Source organism: Rhinatrema bivittatum, chromosome 4 (assembly GCF_901001135.1).
Source record: "Rhinatrema bivittatum chromosome 4, aRhiBiv1.1, whole genome shotgun sequence".
Lineage (NCBI taxonomy): Eukaryota > Metazoa > Chordata > Amphibia > Gymnophiona > Rhinatrematidae > Rhinatrema > Rhinatrema bivittatum.
This window is the reverse complement of record NC_042618.1, coordinates 230758140-230781963: the sequence shown is the minus strand read 5'-3', so window position 1 is coordinate 230781963 and position 23824 is coordinate 230758140. Positions and strand designations below refer to the sequence as shown.

The window sequence follows — 23824 nt, the reverse complement described above, 5'->3', positions numbered from 1 at the left end:
TTCTTTGTATTGTTCTGTTGCAAACAGGTTGATTGCTGGGAGTCCCCATAGACTGAATAGTTTGTTGGCTGATGACTACTTTAGTGTCCATGCGTATAATCAAAAAACTCTGTTAAGGAGATTTGCTAATGTGTCGGAGATTCTGGAAGGTAGGTCGCTTGCAAGATAGCTTAATGTTTGCACGCCCATTCCCATATTTTTATCGTTTCATGGCAGAGTCTGTGATCCTATGCCTCCTTGCTTGTTCACAGAGAACAATAGAACATGGTTACTTGGTTGTCTGTTTAAATGAGAATACTCTTCCTCTGAAGAAAGCGAGTGAATGTTGTTAGAGCATATTTGATTGCTTCAATTCTAAGAGGTTGATTTGAAACTTTCTAAGAACGACCCTATTCCTTGCATTCAAAAGGGTCCCATGTGGACTGCCCAACCTTTTGTGAAGGCATCCATCACCAACATGACCTGGTGAGGAAGAAAACAGAATGGAGATCCCTCCTGAAATTTGTAGCGTGTCAAGCCACCAGTGAAGATTCTGTTTCAGTTGCTGAAAAATTATCAGTCTGCTTGTCAAGGGATGAGTGAACTGTACCCATTGGGAATGGAGACCCCACTACTGGAACCATATGTGAAGATGGGTTAGTGAAATTACATGAATCACCACCACCATGTAGCCCAGAATGACTAGAACTTCTTTAGCCATTGACTGATCTGTAGTTAAACATTTGTATACAAGGGATCTGAGCATATCCACCCAATCCAGCAGGAGAAAATCTCTCCCCTGTAGAGAATCTATCCATATTGCAATGAATTCAATTTTCTGGGAAGGAATTAGAGTTGATTTTTTCAAATTCACTAGGAATCCTAGCAATTGTAGCAGTTATGCCAGGGAGGTTAGCGCACCTTCCTCAGAGTTCGTCATCACAAGCCAGTCATCCAGCTAAGGGAAGACTCAGATGCCCTGTCATAGGAAATGCACTGCTACTACAGCACAGGCACTTGGACCTTTGGTGCTGCTGAGAGGTTGAAACGGAGTAATCTGTACTCACAGGTAATGCCAGTGGGAGGGATGTATGGAAATGTGCACATAAGCATCTTTTAGATCCAAAGTACGCAAGTCTTCTCTTTCTGGATGAAGGGGAGAATTGTATGGAGGGAATTCATTTTTAATTTCTCCCAGAGTATATGCTTGTTCAGGTTTCTTAAATCCAGGATAGGTCTCAGTCCCCCAGATTTCTTGGGGATAAGCAAGTTGCAGGAGTAGAACTTCTGGCCATGGTGATAGGGAGGAATAGGTTCTATTGCCTGCTGATCAAGGAGAAACTCCATTTCCCAGCGGAGTTGCGTCAAGTGAGACAGATCTGGACTAAAGGCTGAATGATGAGGACAGGACACATTGGAAGCCAAAAGAAATGCAAGCAGTATCCACAATTTTGAGAACCCCACGATCTTTGGTGATCTTACACCACTCCTCCAGGTAGTGCTGGATTCTGTTCCCTACTGGTGGATGAGTGCTAGCTTTGAAAGGTGATCAAAAACTTGGTCCAGGCTTTGGCTGGACTTGTTATATTATTTTGGATGGATGACACTCACGCTGTCAAGTGTGAGCTGAAAGTTGTTACTGTTGCAGAAGCAGAGGAGGCATCTGGTATCGTTAAAATACCCAAAAGGGGCATCTATGGAAATATGGCCTTTTAAAAGGGCTCCTTGAAGAGGACTGCTGTTCCTGTTCCATAGAGAGGGACTGGACTGCTACATTCTGTTCTTTTATTTGATCAACCATATCTTTAAATTTTTCTCTGAATATGTGATTATCTAGGCATGGGGTGTCTACCAGCTTGTCATGGACATCTTTGCATAGGCTACTGGCTATCAACCAAGCCATACTGCATGCTCTGATAGACGCTTCTGCATCTAAAAGTGGCCGACAGTATGGAAATCTGCCTTCACTGCGTGAAAAAAAACCCATGTAAGTATTATATATCATGTAGAACTGATGAGCAGAGAATCATGCATTAAGCATAGAATTTTGGAAAACCTTATTGCCAGTTTTGTCCAGTAGCCTTGGATCCTTCTCTGGTGGGGTGTTTGGGTTTTAAGAAAAACTTGAAAACCTGGCTGTTTAAACAGGCGTATGAGAGCATTGATTTCACTTAAATTAGGCGAGTTATTAGAATTAGGTTAATGTTAAGAAGATAGAATTGGAAAATTATGAAGGATTGAGGCCTCTATTTCTGTTTTTCTTTTTTGCTTTTCTTTTGTATTTTTGTCTCTCATTTAGGAAATGTACTATTGTTTTATTATAATTAATATGCTAAAATTTTATTTCTGTTATCTCTTATTTTTTATTTTTTATCTATTTTTTAATTTTTATCTCTTATTTTGATACTTTTATATTATTTTTCTTGTAAACCATTATGATTAGTCACAGAATGACGGTGTTGTGAACATTGAGAGGATGTGAACCCTGGTCCGAGGAGGAGTTGATACTACCCAAGGAGGCAACTCCCTGGGGTCCTCCGTCGAATGGCGAGGGTGAGACGAAGTGGAAACCAGTAGATCTTCACCCTTGGAAGCCTGTGGTCCCCCCAGGAGGAGCCCACACAGACCCGGACCGCTGGGACTTAGGCGAAGCTAGAGAGGAAGAGGTCTCGTGATGTGTAAGCAAGGGCCAGCTGGATCTTCACCCTTGGAAGCCCGTGACCCCCCCCCCGGGAGGAGCCCATAGGGGCCCGGACCGCTGGGACTTAAGTGGCCCTTGAAGAAGGAAGACTCGTCACGATCCAGTCCGAGGTCCAATACCAGAGGATCGCCGCATGCCAGTCCAAACTCCAATACCAGAGAATCACCACTTGCCAGTCCGAAGCCAAACACCAAGGCTCGTTCAGGAACAGAGACAGAAGTCCTGATACCAGAGGCACCAGAAGACTCATAGGAGTGAGCAGACTCGTTGCCAAGTCGAAGAGCAGGAAAAAGGAAGTCTCCTATATACTCCCCTAAGCCTGCCCTATCTTTTGCAGCTGGGACTGGTTAAGGTGACGAGGTCCCTTTAAGAGCCGGCAGGAGGCGCGGCCTCGCGCCTAAGGGAAGGCCCGATCCCGGAAGTGCTGCAGGGTAGCCCAATGCCGTGAAGAGGATCCCGAACGGCGCCCCCTCCCGCCGGGGAGCAAGGTAGGTGCTCGATCAGGGGAACTTCCCCGAGAAGGAGAAGCAGGGCCAGCCAGGGAAACGTCTCTCCACCGACGCTGAGGCGCCGACGGTGACCTCGACACCACGGAGGAAGGTAGGAGGGCCGGCTGCGGTCGCCCGCGGCTGGAGTTTATAACAGACAGTATATAAATATAATAAATAAATAAATCTGTTTTGGGTTTTTTTGCTTTTTTAATAGCACCATGTCTGATTGGTGGGGTTATTGGAATATTCCAATCCATGGAGATTTTTCACTCTAAACTTGAAGTCTAATTTCCTTGCTACTGCGGCACAGGAAACAGGATTTTCTTGTGCCCCAGGACATTCTGGTTTGTAGTTCTTGCAGGATACTATGGATTGGAATTGCTACTGGTTCCGCTGGTGTTTCCAGAATTTGGAGGAGGCCAAAGACATTCATATGAGGATCTTTGTCCCTATGCACATTCTGAGTGTTTTTCCCAGTTTGTCTAGAAAGCTGGAGTAAGACAGGTCTGGTGGAGATGAATTTTCTGAAAGGTCCAGAAGTGGGTTGAAAAGGATCCCTTTTGATCCCTCTTTCAGAGCCTAGAGGAGTGGGAACACTGATCTAGGACCCCAGTAATGAAGAAGATGCTTGAGGAGGGGTCCTTGGTCACTTCACAGAGGTATACTCCTGATGGACATCATCATCCTGACTGGACACTGCTGCAAGTGAATGCCTTGGACTAGAACCAACGCATAGGATTTTAACAGAGTATTGTAAACTGCTTGAGTAAAATTGTTTTACATGAGGAATATTAATTCTAATAAATAATAATATTTACTCCATGTAAGTACCCCTGGGACTCTGTTTCATGAGAGTAAATCTGATACCTTGGAAAGGAGAAGTTGGAAAGTACCCTCTTTATCCTTAGCCACCACAGATGTAAAGAAATCTATTGCCAGCCAGCTATCCTACTGATCAAGGATATGACCTGGTGTAGACGGTGTAACATCCTCTTCTGATACCAAAATAGAATCTTGCACATCTTCTAGACTCTGCAAAGTCTGAATTGTAGGTCAGTTGGATATGAATGGTGCCAGAAAACAAATGAGATCTGGAGTTTCCAACTTGTTCCATTAATTTTGTTGGTGTAAGGTTTCTGGTAATTGGTGGGGATTAGAGGTATTATATCCCTCTCTGCCCTTGTCAAAATTCTGTGCAGGCCTGCAAACAACTAAGTTGGAAGCACTGCAGTATGATGCATTGATGATGAAACACCTGCCCTGATGGTAAAGGTATTGAGGACCAATGCAATTCACTTTCCAGGGCTTTCAGCATTGAGTGCATGAGGATTTATACATCGACAGTGCCGGTGTCTTGTGCTTCAACAGTGCTGTGACTTATGCGTCGATGGCACTGTGAATTTTTGCTTCAACAGCACCGGGGCTATGTGCATCAACAGTGCCAATGTGCCATGCATCAATGGTGCCAGTCCACTCAATGCTTTTTGTGCTCCATCTGCTCTGGCATCTATGTAGAGTGGCGTCTTTTCTTCTTTGATGCTGTTGCCTACTCGACCCTGAGAATAAGGCCTCTTTTACTGACGGGAGAGATACCTTTCAGGAACTCCTGCTCAATTGAATTCCGGGAAGGCAGGCGAGACTGCACTTTGGGAGGAGGACCGACTATGGCTGCTTACAGAATTCTTCCATTTTTCAGGCCTTTGACCTTTGGGTACATGGGGACATCCATCCACAATGGTAGCTTGGTCATGGTATGGTCCCAGACAGAGGTAGCAGAGTTCATATCCATCAGTAATGGACATTCACCTGCCATCAAAACATTCTTGAACCCATTCGCCATGGATTTCTTCTTACCAAAACATGGTGAGGAATAAAATGTATTTCATTTTCCTCTTTTTTTTTTTTTTTTTTTTATAGAATTGAAAAACTGCTGAGGCAGTGAGGCAACTTTAGAAAAAGGTTAAGAAGATTTTCACAGAAAAAACAGAGGGAGATAAAGGATCACATTTGTGCTGGTATTTGGATGAAAAAAACTGAGAGGGCTCATGAGGCAACGCCCGAGCGGCAATTCCCACACATGCTCAGTAGAGCAAAAGCTCTACTAGCTAAAAGAAAAAGAGGTCTGTTCAATACTGCCAGATGATGTCACCTACATGTGGTAGCTAATTCAGTCCTGCTTATCGATGGAAAATGTGAGCTTCCCTCCCATGGTGACTCTAATTTTTCTCTTTCTCATCTCCTCGCTGCTGCATATGCCCAATGCTATGATTGCCCATATGGCCAAACTTGGCCATGTGCTTAAATCTTTGAGGCATGCATGCCAGAGACTCAAGATAGACCCTCAGAATGCTACAGAAAATGTAAAATTGAATGTCGGAAAATTCAGAAAAGGGTTTGGGAATTAATCATTTTGTGAGAGGACGTCACAAAATTATAGAGAGCTTGGCTGCTCCATACCTATTTAAACTAGAGTCAGATAGAGACACCATATAGTGCTACCAGTCCCTCATTGATCCCAAGCATAGAATTCACTTCCTTATTGCCCTGCTTACTGAGGTTCAAAGCAGTCTTATCTCTTATGATAGAAGAGTCTGAAGCCAATTGGAAATAGCTAGCCCCCCTACTCTCTATCTTTTTGCCCATTAGCTACTGAGTTAAAAATATTAAACTCCTCATTTATTCTTAAATCATTATATCTATACCACATTCAACAAATTTCATTACTTAAAACTGGGAACTGAATTGCTGATATAAAGCTTGAAAAGCCAAAAGATGGAAATTAAAACACGTGCAAAGGAGATCACCTGCACTGCAGGTTGTTAAAAATATTTGAGCTCATTGTCAGCAAACTCGCATGTGAACAAATTCAGAATACTGAAAAGTTCCTGAGGGAACTGCCCTCTATTTAATCCTACCATGACATAGGTCCGTTCCCAGACAGTCATTGTCCCCCTGAATCAGCACAGAGTTCCTTCCTGTAGAAATAGTTCCAGGAGCATGGAAGTCATCTTGGTATAATCACTTTTCTACCAATACCACTAGGACTGCTAGACCTAGCACTGCTACGTTCAGTGCTCAGTATCGGCACCAGTTCTTAATGTCAGGGGCCCTCTACGATGCAGCGGCATGTATTTCATCCTTTCTGTGTTTAATAAAAGGAGAAGCAACAGCTGATTACGCAATAATATATTTTTTCACTGTTTTGTTCTCTAGCCTCCACTCATCTTCTTTCCATTTTCTCTTTACTCGTCCTTGATCTGTAATATTTGCCTTCCTTCCTCAGCTCTTCTCCCTACTCTTCCATTTTCCTTTTCCGTTTCCCTAATTTTGTCTTCATTTCCTTCTGCTTTTCTCATTATCCTTTCACATCTCTTCTTTTCCCCTCTCCTTGATGCTCTCACTTTTTCTTCCCACACTTTCTATACCATTTGGTCTCTTTTTTTCTCTGTCTTCTCACCCTTAGCTTCTTTCCAGCTCATTTTGCCATTTTTCTCTCTTCTCCTCCATTTAATTATATCTCTTCTTCCCTGAATTCTGCTCAGTTCCTCACCTTCAGCTTTCTCCTTCACCTTTATCTTCTTTATCTTGTTCCTGTCTCCTCAACTTCTAACTAGTTTGATGAAACCTTACAAAATTTGATTCTTCTCATTAAAATGTTAAAAATAACGAATCCTATGCAAATAGGGTATGTGTGCCCCACCCTATAATGGGAACAACAATGGGTGGAAGGAGGACACAGATGGCCTATGCCTAAATTCTATCTTCTGTTCATCTTTGTTTCTGTGTTCATTTGTCTGTCTGTCTGTCTGTCCTGGTAGTCATTTCTTAAGCCTGTCACTGCTTAGGTTTTACCATCAGCCCTAAGGAGAAATTATTTTACTTTTGTATTCTCCAAGTCATCTGCCTCCCTGATTATGTTTAAACAATATTTTTTAGGTCATCTGCAGTTATACAGGGCCTAAAAATTAAGCTTGATTCTTAAGCACATCGGACTGGTGTCTTTAAACACCAAGCCTAAAATGCAGTTAAGCCTTCCCAGATCCCTAAGAGGGAGCTATTTCTCTACACTGTGCATTGAAAATAAAGAGCCTGGCACGCTCTGCAGTGTTTCATCACCTGTCATTACAATACTGGAGGTGTATACTCAGCCATTCTCTCTGATTGTCTAACTTTAGAGATGTGCCCTCCTGGAAGCCCTAAAGGCTTTTTGTTTAGAAATAGGAAGATTGTGCATCATCAGAAAGTGAAGACATTACTAAAGAGTTGTACATCAGTGTGCATACTTTATTCTCCTCTGCATTTAAACATATTCCTTTAGCTGAACAGACTAAAGCCTGCAGTGCTGACAAAATGTAATGCTCTTCCATTCAGACCAGTCTTTCAGTAGACTAAGCTAGCTATATAACAACTAATGCTGACTGTTTGCTTTCCCACAGCCTTCCTCCTGACCTCTGTTTCTGCACACAACTTCTTCCCAGGGCTTCCTACTTCTTATATTTCCTGTCCTTCCATCAGAGTTGAGGCTTGATTTGTTAGTGCCCCCAGTCCTGCAAAATAGAGTCCTCCTATTAAATATTCAGTGCCACTATGGCTCCTTGTTAAATGACAAATTGTGCCGCATATGCATACTTGGGAGCTTTTGCATTGTGATCATCCTGAGATAGCTGTTGATTAGTGGGCGGAAAGATGGAGGGCAGAATGTGTATCAGCTTTCTCTCTTGCAGCTCCCCTCCACTAATCCACAATCTTTCTCTCTTTCTCACCCAAGACAATCAAAGCACTCACCTCTCCCACCCCTATATGTCACAGCTCCCTGACCTAACTCTCTCACTATACCCTCAGTTGACTCTGAAGTCCTGACATCATATGAGCAGACTGAGCTGTGTCTATTCCAGCCCCTACTCTCCAGCTTCTCCCTGCATGCTGCCATCAGTGTCTGTACCAGGTTCACTTCTCCTCTGACATCACATCAGCAGACTGAGCTGTGTCTATTCCAGCCCCTGCTCTCCAGCTTCTCCCTGCATGCTGCCATCAGTGTCTGTTCCAGGTTCACTTCTCCTCTGACATCATATCAGCAGACTGAGCTGAGTCTATTCCAGCCCCTGCTCTCCAGCTTCTCCCTGCATGCTGCCATCAGTGTCTGTTCCAGGTTCACTTCTCCTCTGACATCATATCAGCAGACTGAGCTGAGTCTATTCCAGCCCCTGCTCTCCAGCTTCTCCCTGCATGCTGCCATCAGTGCCTGTTCCAGGTTCACTTCTCCTCTGACATCACATCAGCAGACTGAGCTGTGTCTATTCCAGCCCCTGCTCTCCAGTTTCTCCCTGCATGCTGCCATCAGTGTCTGTTCCAGGCTCACTTCTCCTCTGACATCACATCAGCAGACTGAGCGGTGTCTATTCCAGCCCCTTCTCTCCAGTTTCTCCCTGCATGCTGCCATCAGTGTCTGTTCCAGGTTCACTTCTCCTCTGACATCACAGCAGCAGACTGAGCGGTGTCTATTCCAGCCCCTTCTCTCCAGTTTCTCCCTGCATGCTGCCATCAGTGTCTGTTCCAGGCTCACGTCTCCTCTGACATCACATCAGCAGACTGAGCTGTGTCTATTCCAGCCCCTTCTCTCCAGTTTCTCCCTGCATGCTGCCATCAGTGTCTGTTCCAGGTTCACTTCTCCTCTGACATCACATCAGCAGACTGAGCTGTGTCTATTCCAGCCCCTGCTCTCCAGCTTCTCCCTGCATGCTGCCATTGGTCTGTTCCAGGTTCACTTCTCCTCTGACATCACATCAGCAGACTGAGCTGTGTCTATTCCAGCCCCTGCTCTCCAGTTTCTCCCTGCATGCTGCCATCAGTGTCTGTTCCAGGTTCACTTCTCCTCTGACATCACATCAGCAGACTGAGCTGTGTCTATTCCAGCCCCTGCTCTCCAGCTTCTCCCTGCATGCTGCCATCAGTGTCTGTTCCAGGTTCACTTCTCCTCTGACATCACAGCAGCAGACTGAGCTGTGTCTATTCCAGCCCCTGCTCTCCAGCTTCTCCCTGCATGCTGCCATCAGTGTCTGTTCCAGGTTCACTTCTCCTCTGACATCACATCAGCAGACTGAGCTGTCTATTCCAGCCCCTGCTCTCCAGTTTCTCTCTGCATGCTGCCATCAGTGTCTGTTCCAGGTTCACTTCTCCTCTGACATCACAGCAGCAGACTGAGCGGTGTCTATTCCAGCCCCTTCTCTACAGTTTCTCCCTGCATGCTGCCATCAGTGTCTGTTCCAGGTTCCCTTCTCCTCTGACATCACAGCAGCAGACTGAGCTGTGTCTATTCCAGCCCCTTCTCTCCAGTTTCTCTCTGCATGCTGCCATCAGTGTCTGTTCCAGGTTCACTTCTCCTCTGACATCACAGCAGCAGACTGAGCGGTGTCTATTCCAGCCCCTTCTCTCCAGTTTCTCCCTGCATGCTGCCATCAGTGTCTGTTCCAGGTTCACTTCTCCTCTGACATCACAGCAGCAGACTGAGCTGTGTCTATTCCAGCCCCTTCTCTCCAGTTTCTCCCTGCATGCTGCCATCAGTGTCTGTTCCAGGTTCACTTCTCCTCTGACATCACATCAGCAGACTGAGCGGTGTCTATTCCAGCCCCTTTTCTCCAGTTTCTCCCTGCATGCTGCCATCAGTGTCTGTTCCTGTTCCAGGTTCACTTCTCCTCTTGGGTTCCCCACAGACTTTCCGAGGAAGGAGAGGAGTGAGCTTGGAGCAGACTCTGCAAAGCAGAAAACAATTGCTCTGTTCTCTTCTCCTGCTCCTCCCCTCCTGCCCCATGCGGGTTGCCAGTAGGGGAATGGGTGCAAAACAGAGAGACCCGGAGCTTTCTAGTGTTTCCTCAAAAGACCTGGCAATTGATACAAATTCCTAGAGTCCCCGGTTGAAAAATCTGGAGCGCTTCCAGGTCTGCTTATATGTTAGCACCTGGAACATCTGCTGAAGATCTTGGCAAACCAGATCTTTCGGTTCCTAATAACATAGCTGGGTACAATTCCAAAGCAGCAATCTCACCTGCCCAGTATAGAGTGCACACACTATATTCATGTGTAGGGTCTTCATATACTAGCAGATACTAAATTGAGTGCAGACCTCAAGCACCTCAATTTTCCTGTCTTGCAACAAGAAATTCTGTCTCATGCAAAGAAGTAGAAACAAAAAAAATGGCTCTTTGCAACACAAATGGGCTTTAATTATTAGTTCACACTGGATACTTTATATTTCATATGTATAGATCAAAACAAATTATCAGACCTCACTGTAAACAGATTAGATGGTCATTATACTGAGATTATCGTAGAATATTAACATACAATAGGTATCCTACCTATCACATATTAAATTCTAGGACAATGAGGAATTGGAGTTCAGTTCTTGGCCCCATCAATGACATAATTTCCCTCTAATCCTTTTTTTTAACAGAAAAGAATTCGGTAAACTCATTCTGAATGTTACTTGTTACACCAACGCAGACAAAGATAGTTGGAGAAAGAGGCTGAGTTTCCATAAAAGTAATAAAAGGGAATTTTGAATTTCTCCAAAATGGTACTCCTGTCTGTGGCATGGTTTCAAAGTGCAGTCTCTCCCTTTACCATATTGGTGGCCTGGAAACACTTTTATTAATACCAAGATTAGTTCTTCAAAATTTCATACCTTGAGGATGCAGCCACAAAATGCCCCTCCTTGTGTGCCCAGAGATGTTGGTGGTTATGAGTCTCCAATTAAAAGTAACAGTTCCCATGTAATAATATGCAGGTGCCCCCATGGCAGTGGAGAGATGGCAAGACAGAAGCAGTGATGGGCTTGAGTAGATCATTTTTTTCACTCTGAATGTTCAGTTTGAGTGTTTGGGGTTGCTCACTGATCAAGCTTCGTTCTGAATAATGAAATTAGGTACAGTACTGTCGTCAAGGTGGGATTACAAGTAAGTTTTACTTCTCTAACTGGCACATACTGTTAACCTATAAAATAAAATAAAAACAAAAAAACGAGATGTGGAATTTCATTGAAGGTCATATCCCAGATATTAAAAAAGGACATGAGCCATTTAATTCACACCAGGGCTTCATGTCGTTTCCCATAGTGCTGGCAAATAGCAGGGGTTGGGGGGATGAGGAAGAGGGCAGTAATTTTTAATTTGTTAAAAAAAAAAAAAAACCTGTCGGTCTTAAGTATGTGTCCAGTATATCTACCTACATAAGAATATTACACACCTTAAAACAGCAATGGCCCTATGCCTATACATGTTGCCACATTGGCCACATGACCATTCACTGTAGACTATCCAGTTATTCACTGACAGCTATATCCTTTTGGTGAAAATGTCTATATTTTGTTTTTGCAGGAAACATTATTGAAATAATACTTAATCCTTGCTGAAAGAAAAAAAAAAAGATTTCCAATGATATCACAGCTAGTACAGAATGTATATGTTTTGCTGTTCATCACTAATTCAATATTGAAAAACGCATACTAATATTTTTGTGCTTCAATAACTGAAAAAAAGAACACTCTGGTCCAGAATTGTTTCCTTCACAATATTTCATTGCCTGGAACACGTGGTCACTGCTGACAGCATCAGATCAAAAGTAGCTCAATGAGAGATTGCTTTTCTGATGGCCTTACCTGTGAGCAGAAATTTCAAGATCAGAATTGTGTTTCATAAAATGTGAAGGGGTAAAAAAAAAAAAAAAGAGAGAATTTGTTAAGCATGTTTGAATGGGGGGGCCTGTTCTAGGCATGTGAGATGATGTGTAGCTGAACATTTCATCCTTCCAACTTCCATTCCACCTTACTTTGTTGTGTCGAAAGGAACCGCACGAGTAACATTCTGAAAGAGGAGGGTAAAAGCAAGCACTCACTCCACTAATTAATTAGCGCAAACGATGTAACAGATGGAAATGATCTGTAAGGAACATACAGCCAAAGGACCAGGGATTCTTCCTTTATTGTTTTGCTGTTTGTAATAAGCAGGATCTCAATAGCTTCAGAAGACCAGAAGCTGCCCAATTAAAGTTAACTCGGTGGTTGGTACCACCTTCCGCAGCCAGGATTCTCCTCCTAATCTGAACCCTGGAATTTGCTCCTTGGGTCCACCTCAGCTCATGTTCAGCAGCAGGTGAATATGTGACCCTACAGCTAATCAGTTTGGCCCTCACCAGTGGTCAAATTGATTTCACTAAATACAAGAAGAAATGGAGGATTTTTTTTTTTTTTTAAGTTTTTATAGGCCCAGTCTGGTGGCTCAGTGTAAGCACGGTATTACTGCCAGGTGGAAGAGCTGGGTTCGATTCATGTGTCAGGACCTTTGCTCCCTGGGGCTGGCAAAGAGCTAGGAATGCTGCCAAGACAGTGCTCACAGCTCCTGGGGATAAAGCATCTGCCATCACTCAGTGCCTCAGCTCTCACCTAGTCTGATGCTGGGATGTGAAATAAAGCAAAGATTTAAAACTGGATAGGATGCATGTCCGTTTTAGGATTTGTTTCCTTGGTTGCTCCAGGAAAAACTGAGGTCAGCCACCAGAATCCTTTTATGCAGTGATCAAGTTTCTCTGAGCTGCTGGCTAAAAGGCAGGTGATGATTGATTAGGTGATAGGGGCAATAAGAACCGCAGAGCTTGTCAAAAAGAAATCATCCTGCTGGGAAAAAAAAAAACTCCAAAAGATAAATATAAAAACAAGTGGAACCTCACCCCATAAGTAGTTATCAAAAGGCTTGGCAAACCAGGGGCCACCGAATCTTACGCACTTCCGCCTAGTCAGGTTCTTTTGTAATTTTCTTTCTTTTTTGCCCTCTTCTAACATTGTGTTGCTCATGCATTAGCCAAGATTGAGGCTGCTGGGCCTCTTCTTTGGAGACTTATTACAGCTTATTTCTGTCTGCCTTTCTTTAAAGCCACCTGAACATACCCAATGCCCCTCCACGGTAAGACCAAAGACTACAGAACACTCTCCTTGTTTCCTTGGCACTCCCTACCACTCCTCCACTCTCCTTCCTGGTCACGGAGGTCTCTGTCTCCAAGCTCAGTCCGGCTCTCTCTGCATGAAGCTGCAGTGTTGTGTGTTCATATGAGCCTGGTGGTACTGTTAACCCAAGTGGTGATGCTGTGTATTTCTTGTGCACTGTGAGCTTTCCTTTTAATCAACTTTGTCTCCTGCCTTCTAATGTATAACCGAGAGAAAACTGGAACTGTGAAGGTTTCTTGTTAGTAACTTAAGAGAAAAATTGCAGTTTGTGCTGTAATGAAACAGGTGATGCTGAAATTTAGTAAGCACTACTGTGGAATCCATATATCTATACCGTGGCTCATGAGTACATTGTACTACATACAGCAAGACCCTGATAAAGTCTGGTTTATACAGTCTCTATGAATTATATTTTCAAAACAGATGAACAAAACAAATGCCTGTCACCCAAAATTCTGATTTCTGTGAGTGATTAAACCAAATGACAGCTATACTTTAAATGAAGTGTCCGTAGATAGCTATAACAGCAGTGTAAGAACTATGCAATTATATGCAAGATACACTTAGAGCAAGATACACCTAGAGCAAATACTTTCATGTGTAAACACACAGAAATGACAGGCTGTTCTCATAGGGGCCACATACAGGTGACCCTGTGCAGAGACTGCTTTGGGGAAAAATAGCCCTACACGATCAAAAGGCTGTCCTTGTGATGGAGAAAGGAGGGGGAGGGTAGGTGCATATACACAGGACTGCATCTCTATGCATGCAATGGGGTAAAACCAGGTCTGGCCCTCTTGACATGGAGCCATATGGTACTCTACGGGATTCCTATGTTGCTGGTTTGAATTGCCTGAAGTTCTAAGCATTAAAAACAAAGAATTAGAGACTGGTTCCTGTTATTATCTGATTACAGCGTAGGCAGGGTCATCAAAATTAAAGTGTTATTCTCAGCCTTTTCTTAAATGCCAGGATTAAACCAGTGATTGCCAAAAAAAGTTCCAAGACTTCACTAGAATTAGCATTTCTCGTGTGCATTAATATATGAAATGGCGCCAGTGTTTACTGCAAAAATACTCCCTCTCCACTCTTACGAGTTAATAATCTGCTTAATTCCATGATTTTTAATTGAGATCTACAGTTTGGGCCAGTGAACATCAGATACCAGTGTCCCAGGCAGCCCATCACTTGCTCAACAAGATTGCAGCAATTATGTCAGGGTTTGCAGAGTCCAGACCTAAAGTAAACAGGATGTGCACACCAGAGCTCCTCTAACTGAATGCAAACTCCCTGATTCTTGATCTTTTACAAAGATAATAGCAGCAAACCATGCAGTCTATTTATTGAGATGGAGATGTGGTGTTTGTTATCACACGTTATTAGTGAATAGAAATAACAGGAGCCGCAGTAAATGAAGCATGTTAACGTGCACGGAACCTTAGTAACTAGAACCCTATGAGTGAGTTGAATGAGATTCCAATACAGGGTTAACCCCGCCCCTGGTGTTACAGTTCAGCTAACTGGAAGTAGCACTGCGAAAAGGCTCACTGCAAAGACAGGCAGAGACAGACCAGGAAGCAGAGGGGGGAAAGGGAAAGGAACCAAGGCATCCAGGCAGGAAAGGACTACCAGAACAAAGGCACCCGAGCCAACAAGGACCACCTGAACTAAGGTGCCCAAGCAGCCAAAAGAACTGGACGAGGCAACTGGTGAGAAATCCATGGAAAATAAGGGTGCATTGCAGGACGAGGTAAACAGAGGAAGACAGACCAGGAAGCAGAAGGACAAGGAAAGGGCCCAGGAGATTGAAGAATTGATATCTATTGATATCGCAAACATTAATTGGACACAATACAGTGTAGCAGTGTTTCCCAACTAGGTGTGCGTTCAGACTTGATCAGGTGTGCCATGGAAAAGCCACTACTGCCTGATGCACACATCCAGGCCATCATCTGGGCTCTGCTCTCAGCACCTCGCAGTGGTGGCTCTTAAATATGTGTAGTCAAGCATGCCTCTCCTTTATAGCTAGAGCATGAGCCACGGAGTGTGGTAATTAATGGTCAGGATGCCAGGCACATATAGCTAGGCCCTGCTTTGTTTGTCACAAAGTGCATACAGCACCACCTTATCTTCCCTCTCCTGAGCTGGGGCGGTGTGTCCCATTAGGCGAACTAGGCAGTTGTCTAGGGCGCCAACCATTAGGGGTGGCAAAGAGCAGCCATGTGGGGCCGCAAGCAGAGCAGAGACTCAGAGGGCCGCGAGCAGTGCCCATCCTGCTTGCGGCCGAGAAAAGCAGACACTCGACGGGCCACGAGTGGCGTCTCAGTGAATGAGGTCAGGGCCAAGGCCAGGACCGGGGGGAGGAGGGGGGGCAGGCACAAGACAGAAGGTACGCCTAGAGCGCCTAACACCCTTGCTCCAGCCCGGCTCCTGAGCCTCCTCCTTCTAGTCATCCCAGCCTCAGTCTTATCCTCAGGCTGAGTGAGAGAGCATGCACTGAGCATTGGATGTGACTCAGCCTGAGTGCTGGGAGCAGCAGCAGCAGCAGTGGAGGAGCTCTGGAAGCCACATTGCTGCAGCCAAGGTAACTGAGCAGGTAGCCTGCACTCCACTGACTTCTCCCTTTTTCTGCAGCTGTATATAGAGGGAGTAGATTCATTGTAACAGGTTCCTAGATATCCTGTCCCTCTGTCCCTCTGTTTTAACATTTTAAAGAGAGACTGATGGGGCTTTCAGTGCTTCCCTGGCTCTTCTTTTGACCATTCGAGTTATCTCCATGTCTGCATTGATGCTCCACAGAGGTTGGTGTGTCACCCAGCATTTTTATTAATGTAGGTGTGCCATGGCTTAAAAAGGTTGGGAAACACTGCTGCGCAGGAAAAATTATTACTGAAATAATCTTACCAACAAAGTCAGAAGAATAATAGAAAGATAACTCCTCCTTAGAAAAAATGTATAGAAGACAAAATTAAATCGCCGTATCTCAAAAGGGACAAAGACAGGATGGAGGTGGTCCAGAGAAAGGCGACAAAAATGGTGGGGGGGTCTCCATCAAATGACTTATGAGGAGAAGTTGAAGGACCTAAATATGTATACCCTGGAGGAGAGGAGGTGCAGGGGGGATATGATACAGACCTTCAGATACCTGAAAGGTTTTAATGATGCACAATCGACAAACCTTCTCCAATAGAAAGAAATCAGTAGAACTAGGGATCACGAAATGAAACTCCAGGGAGGATGACTCAGAACCAACGTCAGGAAATATTTTTTCACGAAGAGGGTGGTGGATGCCTGGAATGCTCTTCCGGAGGAGGTGGTGAAGACTAAAACCGTGAATGATTTCAAAGGGGCATGGGATAAACACTGTGGATCCCTAAAGGCTAGAGGATAGAATGAGGAAATAGTGCATGGGGGTAACTTGCTGATGTGGCGGTTACTACCTTTAACCAATAAGCCTTCTTACCCGTTGATGCAACTCCATTATTGCTCTCTGCTTTAATGGCATGGGGAATTAGTTTCAGACAGCAAGCAACAATGCATTGAATTTTACAGTCTGGGAAAACAAATAAGATGGGAGTAACTTGCTGATGCGGCAGGTACTACACTTAACCAATAAGCCTTATGCTTGTGATGCAACTCCAACATTGCTTCAATGCAAGAAATAATGGGGAATTGGACTCAGATAGCAACCAACAAGGGCCCTGACTTTGAAGGTTTGGGAAACTAAGTAGGGGGGTAACTTGTATGGCGCAGCAGATGCCACTCCCCTGATGAAACCATTATGAAGGAGACCTGTATGGCACAGCTGATGCTACCATAAGCTTGCTGGGCAGATTGGATGGACTGTTTGGTCTTTTTCTACCATCATTTCTATGTTTCTATGCATGCAGAGGTGTCACTGTCAGACACATATCTCAAAGGAGTGAGGACACTAAAAGTAATGAGAAAACTCCAAGATATAAATGTAAGATATGCTACACTAATGGAAGACCTTAAATTCGTATCCTTCACTAGAACATAAGAAGAACATAAGAACATGCCATACTGGGTCAGACCAAGGGTCCATCAAGCCCAGCATCCTGTTTCCAACAGTGGCCAATCCAGGCCATAAGAACCTGGCAAGTACCCAAAAACTATTCCATGTTACCGCTGCTAGTAAGAGCAGTGGCTATTTTCTAAGTCAACTTAATTAATAGCAGGCAATGGACTTCTCCTCCAAGAACTTATCCAATCCTTTTTTAAACACAGCTATACTAACTGCACTAACCTCATCCCCTGGCAACAAATTCCAGAGTTTAATTGTGCGTTGAGTAAAAAAGAACTTTCTCCGATTAGTTTTAAATGTGCCCCATGCTAACTTCATGGAGTGCCCCCTAGTCTTTCTATTATCCGAAAGAGTAAATAACCGATTCACATCTACCCGTTCTAGACCTCTCATGATTTTAAACACCTCTATCATATACCCCCTCAGTCGTCTCTTCTCCAAGCTGAAAAGTCCTAACCTCTTTAGTCTTTCCTCATAGGGGAGCTGTTCCATTCCCCTTATCATTTTGGTCGCCCTTCTCTGTACCTTCTCCATCGCAATTATATCTTTTTTGAGATGCGGCGACCAGAATTGTACACAGTATTCAAGGTCTGGTCTCACCATGGAGTTGAAAATAAACAGCAGAAGCTGCAAAGATATGAAGAAAACAGAAAGAAGATGCACCAAAATAAAATATTTAGAGAGAACCCAAAGTACTTCTACAGGGAAATGGGAATACCATAAGGGTTGGTAAATACTACCAACGAAGGAAGAAATGCAACAGTTTTGGAGAAATTTGCATGAAGTTCCTGTAGAGCACAACAAAGAAGCAGATTGGTTTCCCAGCATACAGAAGAGAGAAAAGGCAAAGTGCTTATGAAGAATGTGGACTTTAAATGTTAATAAATTCAAAATGAAGATTTGACACAGTCATGGCTAAGGAGGAGATAAACTCAAACCTAAGGCTGTGAGATTGATAATTGTGGCACAGGATAATGGGCTACAGTCAAGCTGCTTCACAGTCAGCATAGAAAAAAAAGATAAACTGGAAAAATGCAGATCCTGCAAAACAGAACTATAAATGGTTGCACTCCTCATTGTACAATGAAATGCGCTGATGTCAGAAGGCCTGTAATCAGAAAGGCACAACAATGGTGGCACAGCTCATCCATTGGAAATTGTGTAAACATTCTACCATCACTATACCGAGAAAACACTGGGATTACAACCCTAACAGAATTGAAGAGAATGAAGAAGTTGTGATCACCCGGGACATTCCTCTTCCAACCAACAGGAAGATCAATGCTAGAAAACCAGACATTGTGGTAAAGGAGAAAAACTCAAGAATGGCATTGTTGATAGAGGTGTCAGTATCCAGCAACTATTCTGTGGATCATATGGAAAAAGTGATGATCCACAATACCAAGAGATTCAGAGACCAAATAATGGCCCCAATTATATTGGGTGCTATGAGCCTTATTAAGAAAAATTTCCAAGCATACCTTAATTATGTTGCCCATACATATTGCATCCTGTGAATTACAGGAGGAGGCTCTCTTTGGCACAATGCAACTATTAAAAAAGATATTAGCAGTAAATTTGAGAGATTGAGATCACTCCCAACATACCCAGGTTTATGAATGAGATTCATTCCTGTCAAGGTATGCATACAACAAATCCATTTGGAGACATTGCCCCCAGAAACATCAAAATAAAATATTTAGCGAGCACCCAAAGCAGTTTTACAAGGAACTGGGAAAAGAGAATTACTGTTGTTACAACATCACCAACCAAAGCCAAAACAAAAAGGTTCTGGAGAAATATAAATGAGGAACCCATAAAGCATAATAAACATGCAGAATGGCTACCCAGAATACTGGAGAACATGGAAAAGGCAGGGAATGGTCTGAAATAACAATAAAAGAGCTTGAAATCAAGCATAAAGAGCCACAAATTAGAAGACTGATGAACCTGATAAGTGTAATCGTTTGGCTCAAACAAGAAAAGTGGAGCTCAATCCAGTATGAGGATTTAAGAGGAACTGATCAGATTTATGAATAATAATCTGATGCAAGGAAAGAACTTCACTGGCTACTGGTCAAATACAGGGCCCAACATAAAATCTTGTCCCTAATTCATAAAACCCTCTACAATGAAAAAATTGAATGGCTAACCTCATCACTTCATTTCCACATCCCTTCAAGAATTACTAGATCAACAGGAACAGGGATGTTGCCAATTCCTTCCCCCAAAATTGCGCATCTAAATAACGTAAGAGAAAGAACTATCTCTATTGCTGGACCTCAACTATGGAACTCTATTCCACAGGAATAGAGACGTCAAATTATTTAAAAAGGGCATTAAAATTTGGCTTTTTAAATAAGCCTTCCAAGAGCTGTTAACATAATGATTTCAAACTACTGATTTTATACCAAGGTAATGTATATATTTTTTATTTTATTATCTCTATTCTTTCTATACTGCCTCTCTAATTGTTTAAATTTTAAGATTATTTATCATACTATTTTAGTTTACTATTTTATTATTTACATTATGAAACTATGTATCTACTTCCTTTCTTCTTTTGGAAATGCAAATATTTTTAAATGAATATTTGCTAACTACTGTAAACCGATTTGATATGCTCACATGAAAATCTGTATATAAAAAGTATTAAATACATAAATAAATAAATAACTTCTTTTTGGCTCAAAGAAGAAAAGTGGAACTCAATCAGTATGAGGAAATGATTAGATTTAGGAGAGAGAGAGACTTTTTATAAGGTCTTCATAGTAGTGAACTATTCATACCACTATACGAAGGCCAGCTAGTAACTCGAGGTGAAGTTTTGGTGGTGGTGTAGGGTTTTGGGGCCAGTTTTACATGCAGAATGAGACATATGAAAAGCACAGTAGACCTCAGTGTAGATTTTACATCATTTGAAGTGAGGAAAGTCACACAAAGATGAGATTTCGTCAGTGTTCTCTCACCCTAACTTGATAGAACTGTGTTAAAGCGTCCATCAAGCTAGGGTGAGAGAACATTGTAGAAATCTCAACTTTGAGTGACTTTACTCACTCCAAATAATGTCAAATCATCACTGAGGTCTACTGTGCTGCTCGTATGTCTCATTCTGCATGTAAAACTGGCCTCAAAAACCTATACCACCACCAAAACCTCACCTCAAATTATTAACTGGCCCTCCTATAGCAATTTAAATAGGTAACTAGTATGTGTGCCCCCCCAGGGCGCTCTCTCTCTCTCCTCCTTCTCCTCCACTCCACTCCCTTTTTCTTTCCCTCTCCCTAAGCCCAAAAATGCCTGAAATGCAATTTGCAGTCTTTAGCGCAAATTGCGTTATGGCTGTTTTGGGCATATCTCACAGCTTAATGCCAGAAAAAAAGATGTAGTTACTTCCAGCATTAAAAACATGCAATAATGCCCCTCATTTTCATTAATCCTGCCCAATCTCCTCCCCAATCTCACCCTTTTGAAAAATTTGCATTCACCCTATGCGCTACCATAACTATCACGTGCGTTATGGCGTTAACACATGCGTTGAATGACCCTGTTAGTGGTTTAGCTAGCTAAACTTTTATCCAGATAAGTAAAAGGCAGGGAATGAGCAGATCAGGGAGGAGTCGAGTTGGCTGGATAGATTAACTGGCTAATTTGATATTCAGAATTACCCAGCTGATTTACCTGGCCAACTCTGGTTGGGCCAAAGAGTTGTCCTAAAGTTAGCCAGTTGTACATAACTAATTAGCAGAGCTGCACAGCGGCTGAATATGGACCTCAGTGCTGTCATGTTATTATGTATGTAAAATATGTAATCCACTTTAAATAACTGATACAGCAGAATATAAGTTGGACTAAAAAATAAAATATTTAATATTTCTTAATCAAGATCTAACAAACTGCAAAAATCATATGATCAGACAGCTAGATCTCCTTCCAAAGGGAGGCCCAAGTACCATCCCCAAAAGCTACTGACCAATAACTTGCCTACCTACTGCAATAGATGCGGATAGAATATGCGATCACATAGACACTAATAATATCATGGCAATAGAACAGAAAGACCTCAAAAGAAGAAGCACATGAAATCAAAGACCAGTTGATACTGAATAAAATTATCATGGCCAGTTAGAAGAAAAATCAAAATCTCATCATAACATGTATTAAATACAAGAAAGTGTTTGATAGCATACCACGTTCTTGGATAGTAAACTGCCTTGAAATGCACAGAGTGAACCGTGGCTTGACCAACTACATCAGGTTCACCGTGAAATGTGGGAGACTACACTCCATCTGAATTATGAAGAAGGACAATTTATCATTCCTAACATCAAGATCCAGCGACTAATTCTCAGGAAGATTTCTTGTCACCACTCTGTTTTGTCTGGAACTAAATCCACTGATTGCTCTCATTAACTCTTTGGGCTATGGAGTTAGTCTTATTCCTATAGATACCAGCAACTGAGAGATATTTCACCTACTATTTGTACATGACTTGAAGCTTTACAGGTCCCGTGAATGTCATTTAGCAGAACAACTTTGAATAGTGAAGAGCCTCTCAGATGGCAACAAGATGACATTGGGCCTGGAAAAATGTGCTAAAGCGACCTTCCTTAGAGGAAAATTAAGCAAAAGTGAAAACATCCCTCTACTGAATGCAATATAAAGGAAATTGAACAATAAGGTGTATATAAATATCTAGGAGCAGAGGAAGATGCAACAATCCAGCACAAATCATTGAGAGAAAAGATCAGCACAAAATACTACAGGAGACTGAAACTGATATTGAAAAGTGTTTTAACAGCATGGAATAAGATACAAACTATCAATCAGCTTGCAATTTCCACACTAATACAGCTTTGGATTAATAGATTGGCTCCATAAGGATCTTGAAAAGTTGAAAGTAAGAACATGAAAACTCTTCCATGACTACCAGGTAATCCATAAGAACTAGAATGTGCTGAGATTGTACCTCCCAAGAGCTGAAGGCAGTATGGGTTTTATAGAATACATTAAAATATAGATTAAAATAAGCCTCCACACATACTTAACAGCATCAACAGACGAAAATACTCAAAAAGTGCTGAAATATAAAACTGAACAGCCAGAATCGGTCTCCATCCTTAAACTTGCTCAAGCATTCCAACAAACAGAAAGAAAACCAGACATAGTGGTAAAGGAGAAAAACACAAGAATAGCATTATTAATAGTAGCATCAGTACCAAGTGACTGCTCTGTACAACATATGGAGAAAGAGAAGATTTTCAAGTATCAACAAATGTAATCAGAGACCAAGAAAATGTGGCAGAAAGATACAGAAATAGTTCCAATTGTATTGGGCACTACTGGCCTGATTAAAAAGAATTTTCAGGCACAACTTAGGCCAAGACTGAAACGCTACTTAGCTGGTTAAGTAGGACTTATCCGGCTAAGTGGTGGCCACTGAATATCCGGTTATGTTCTGATATCCGGTTATGTTCTGCCGCTGCCACTTAACTGGATCATAGCGGTGCTACTTATCCAGTTATCTTAACTGGATAAGTGCCTATATTCAGCTTTATCTGGTTAAGTTAACCGAATAAGTTAGACCTATTCAATAGCGGGTATAAAGTTATCTGGATTTAACTTATCTGGATAACTAGAACTTACCCAGTTATATTCAGCAACATAACCATTCTAAGTTATCCAAATAACTGTTCTAAGTTATCCAGATAAATTATATACAGATAACGGGATATCTTTGAATATTGGGCCCAATGTGTTGCCTATACATACTACACCCTGTGCACTCCAGAAGGAGGTTCTCTATAGCACAATGCAAGTATCAGAAAGAGCACTAGTAGTAAATTTGAGAGATTGAGATCATATCCAACATGGCCTGTCTTACAAGTGAGGATCATTCCTGTAATGTTATGTGCAAAACTAACACAAAAAAACCAAAATGAGGGAACCCAAGTCAAACAAGAATAAAATTAAAAAATTAATTTACATTCTACAATAATTTTTTATTAATAAACATGTATAAATATACTTATTGTGCAAAATTCAAATATTATACAAAATGTAAATGTTATACAAAATATTATACAAAGTATAATGACCTATGATTACTTCGCTGGATGAGTAGACAAAGCACAACCCAATATACCTATTTAAAACACCCATAACCCCCATACATCCATCATCATTCATTCAAACGGCCACAAAAACCCCCAATGTATGTATGTATGTATATATATATAAATATATATAAAATCATGTACAGACTAGGAAATGAACAGAAATACTAGAGAATGTGGAAAATAATAAAAGGCATTAAAGAGTGCACCAATGCCTGCTACATTAATTAGTCTCAACCTAATAAATCAATTGTAAAAATGGCATGCTATGCTAAATTCTTGAATCTTCCACTTTCTTCGGTAGAATCCATAGTTGGCCTTATAACATCCAATGTTGCCATTTCTCAATCAAACTTCCAATTCCCAACAAAGAATTCTCTGTTTCACCCTCACAGTTTGGGCTTCTTCAGGGGAAACCGTTTCCACCCCAATCTTTATCAAATTTAAAGCCTCTTCTCCTCATCCTTCTTCAAAATATTGACAAAATATAAAACAACA

At 42.2% G+C, this 23824-nt stretch overlaps 1 protein-coding gene across 18 annotated transcripts in view; it reads left to right on the top strand.

Annotated features, from left to right (window-relative positions):
- CACNA1C (calcium voltage-gated channel subunit alpha1 C) overlaps window positions 1-23824 on the top strand; it is a 1539476-nt gene that overhangs the window by 1398733 nt on the left and 116919 nt on the right. For 14 of the 18 annotated variants that reach the window (XM_029599882.1, XM_029599881.1, XM_029599874.1 and 11 more), the window contains one exon: window positions 13095-13124. The exons of the other annotated variants lie outside the window; for them this stretch is intronic. In XM_029599882.1, coding sequence (XP_029455742.1) covers window positions 13095-13124 — 30 coding nt within the window. The remainder of the gene's footprint in view (window positions 1-13094; window positions 13125-23824) is intronic. 18 annotated transcript variants of the gene reach the window in all.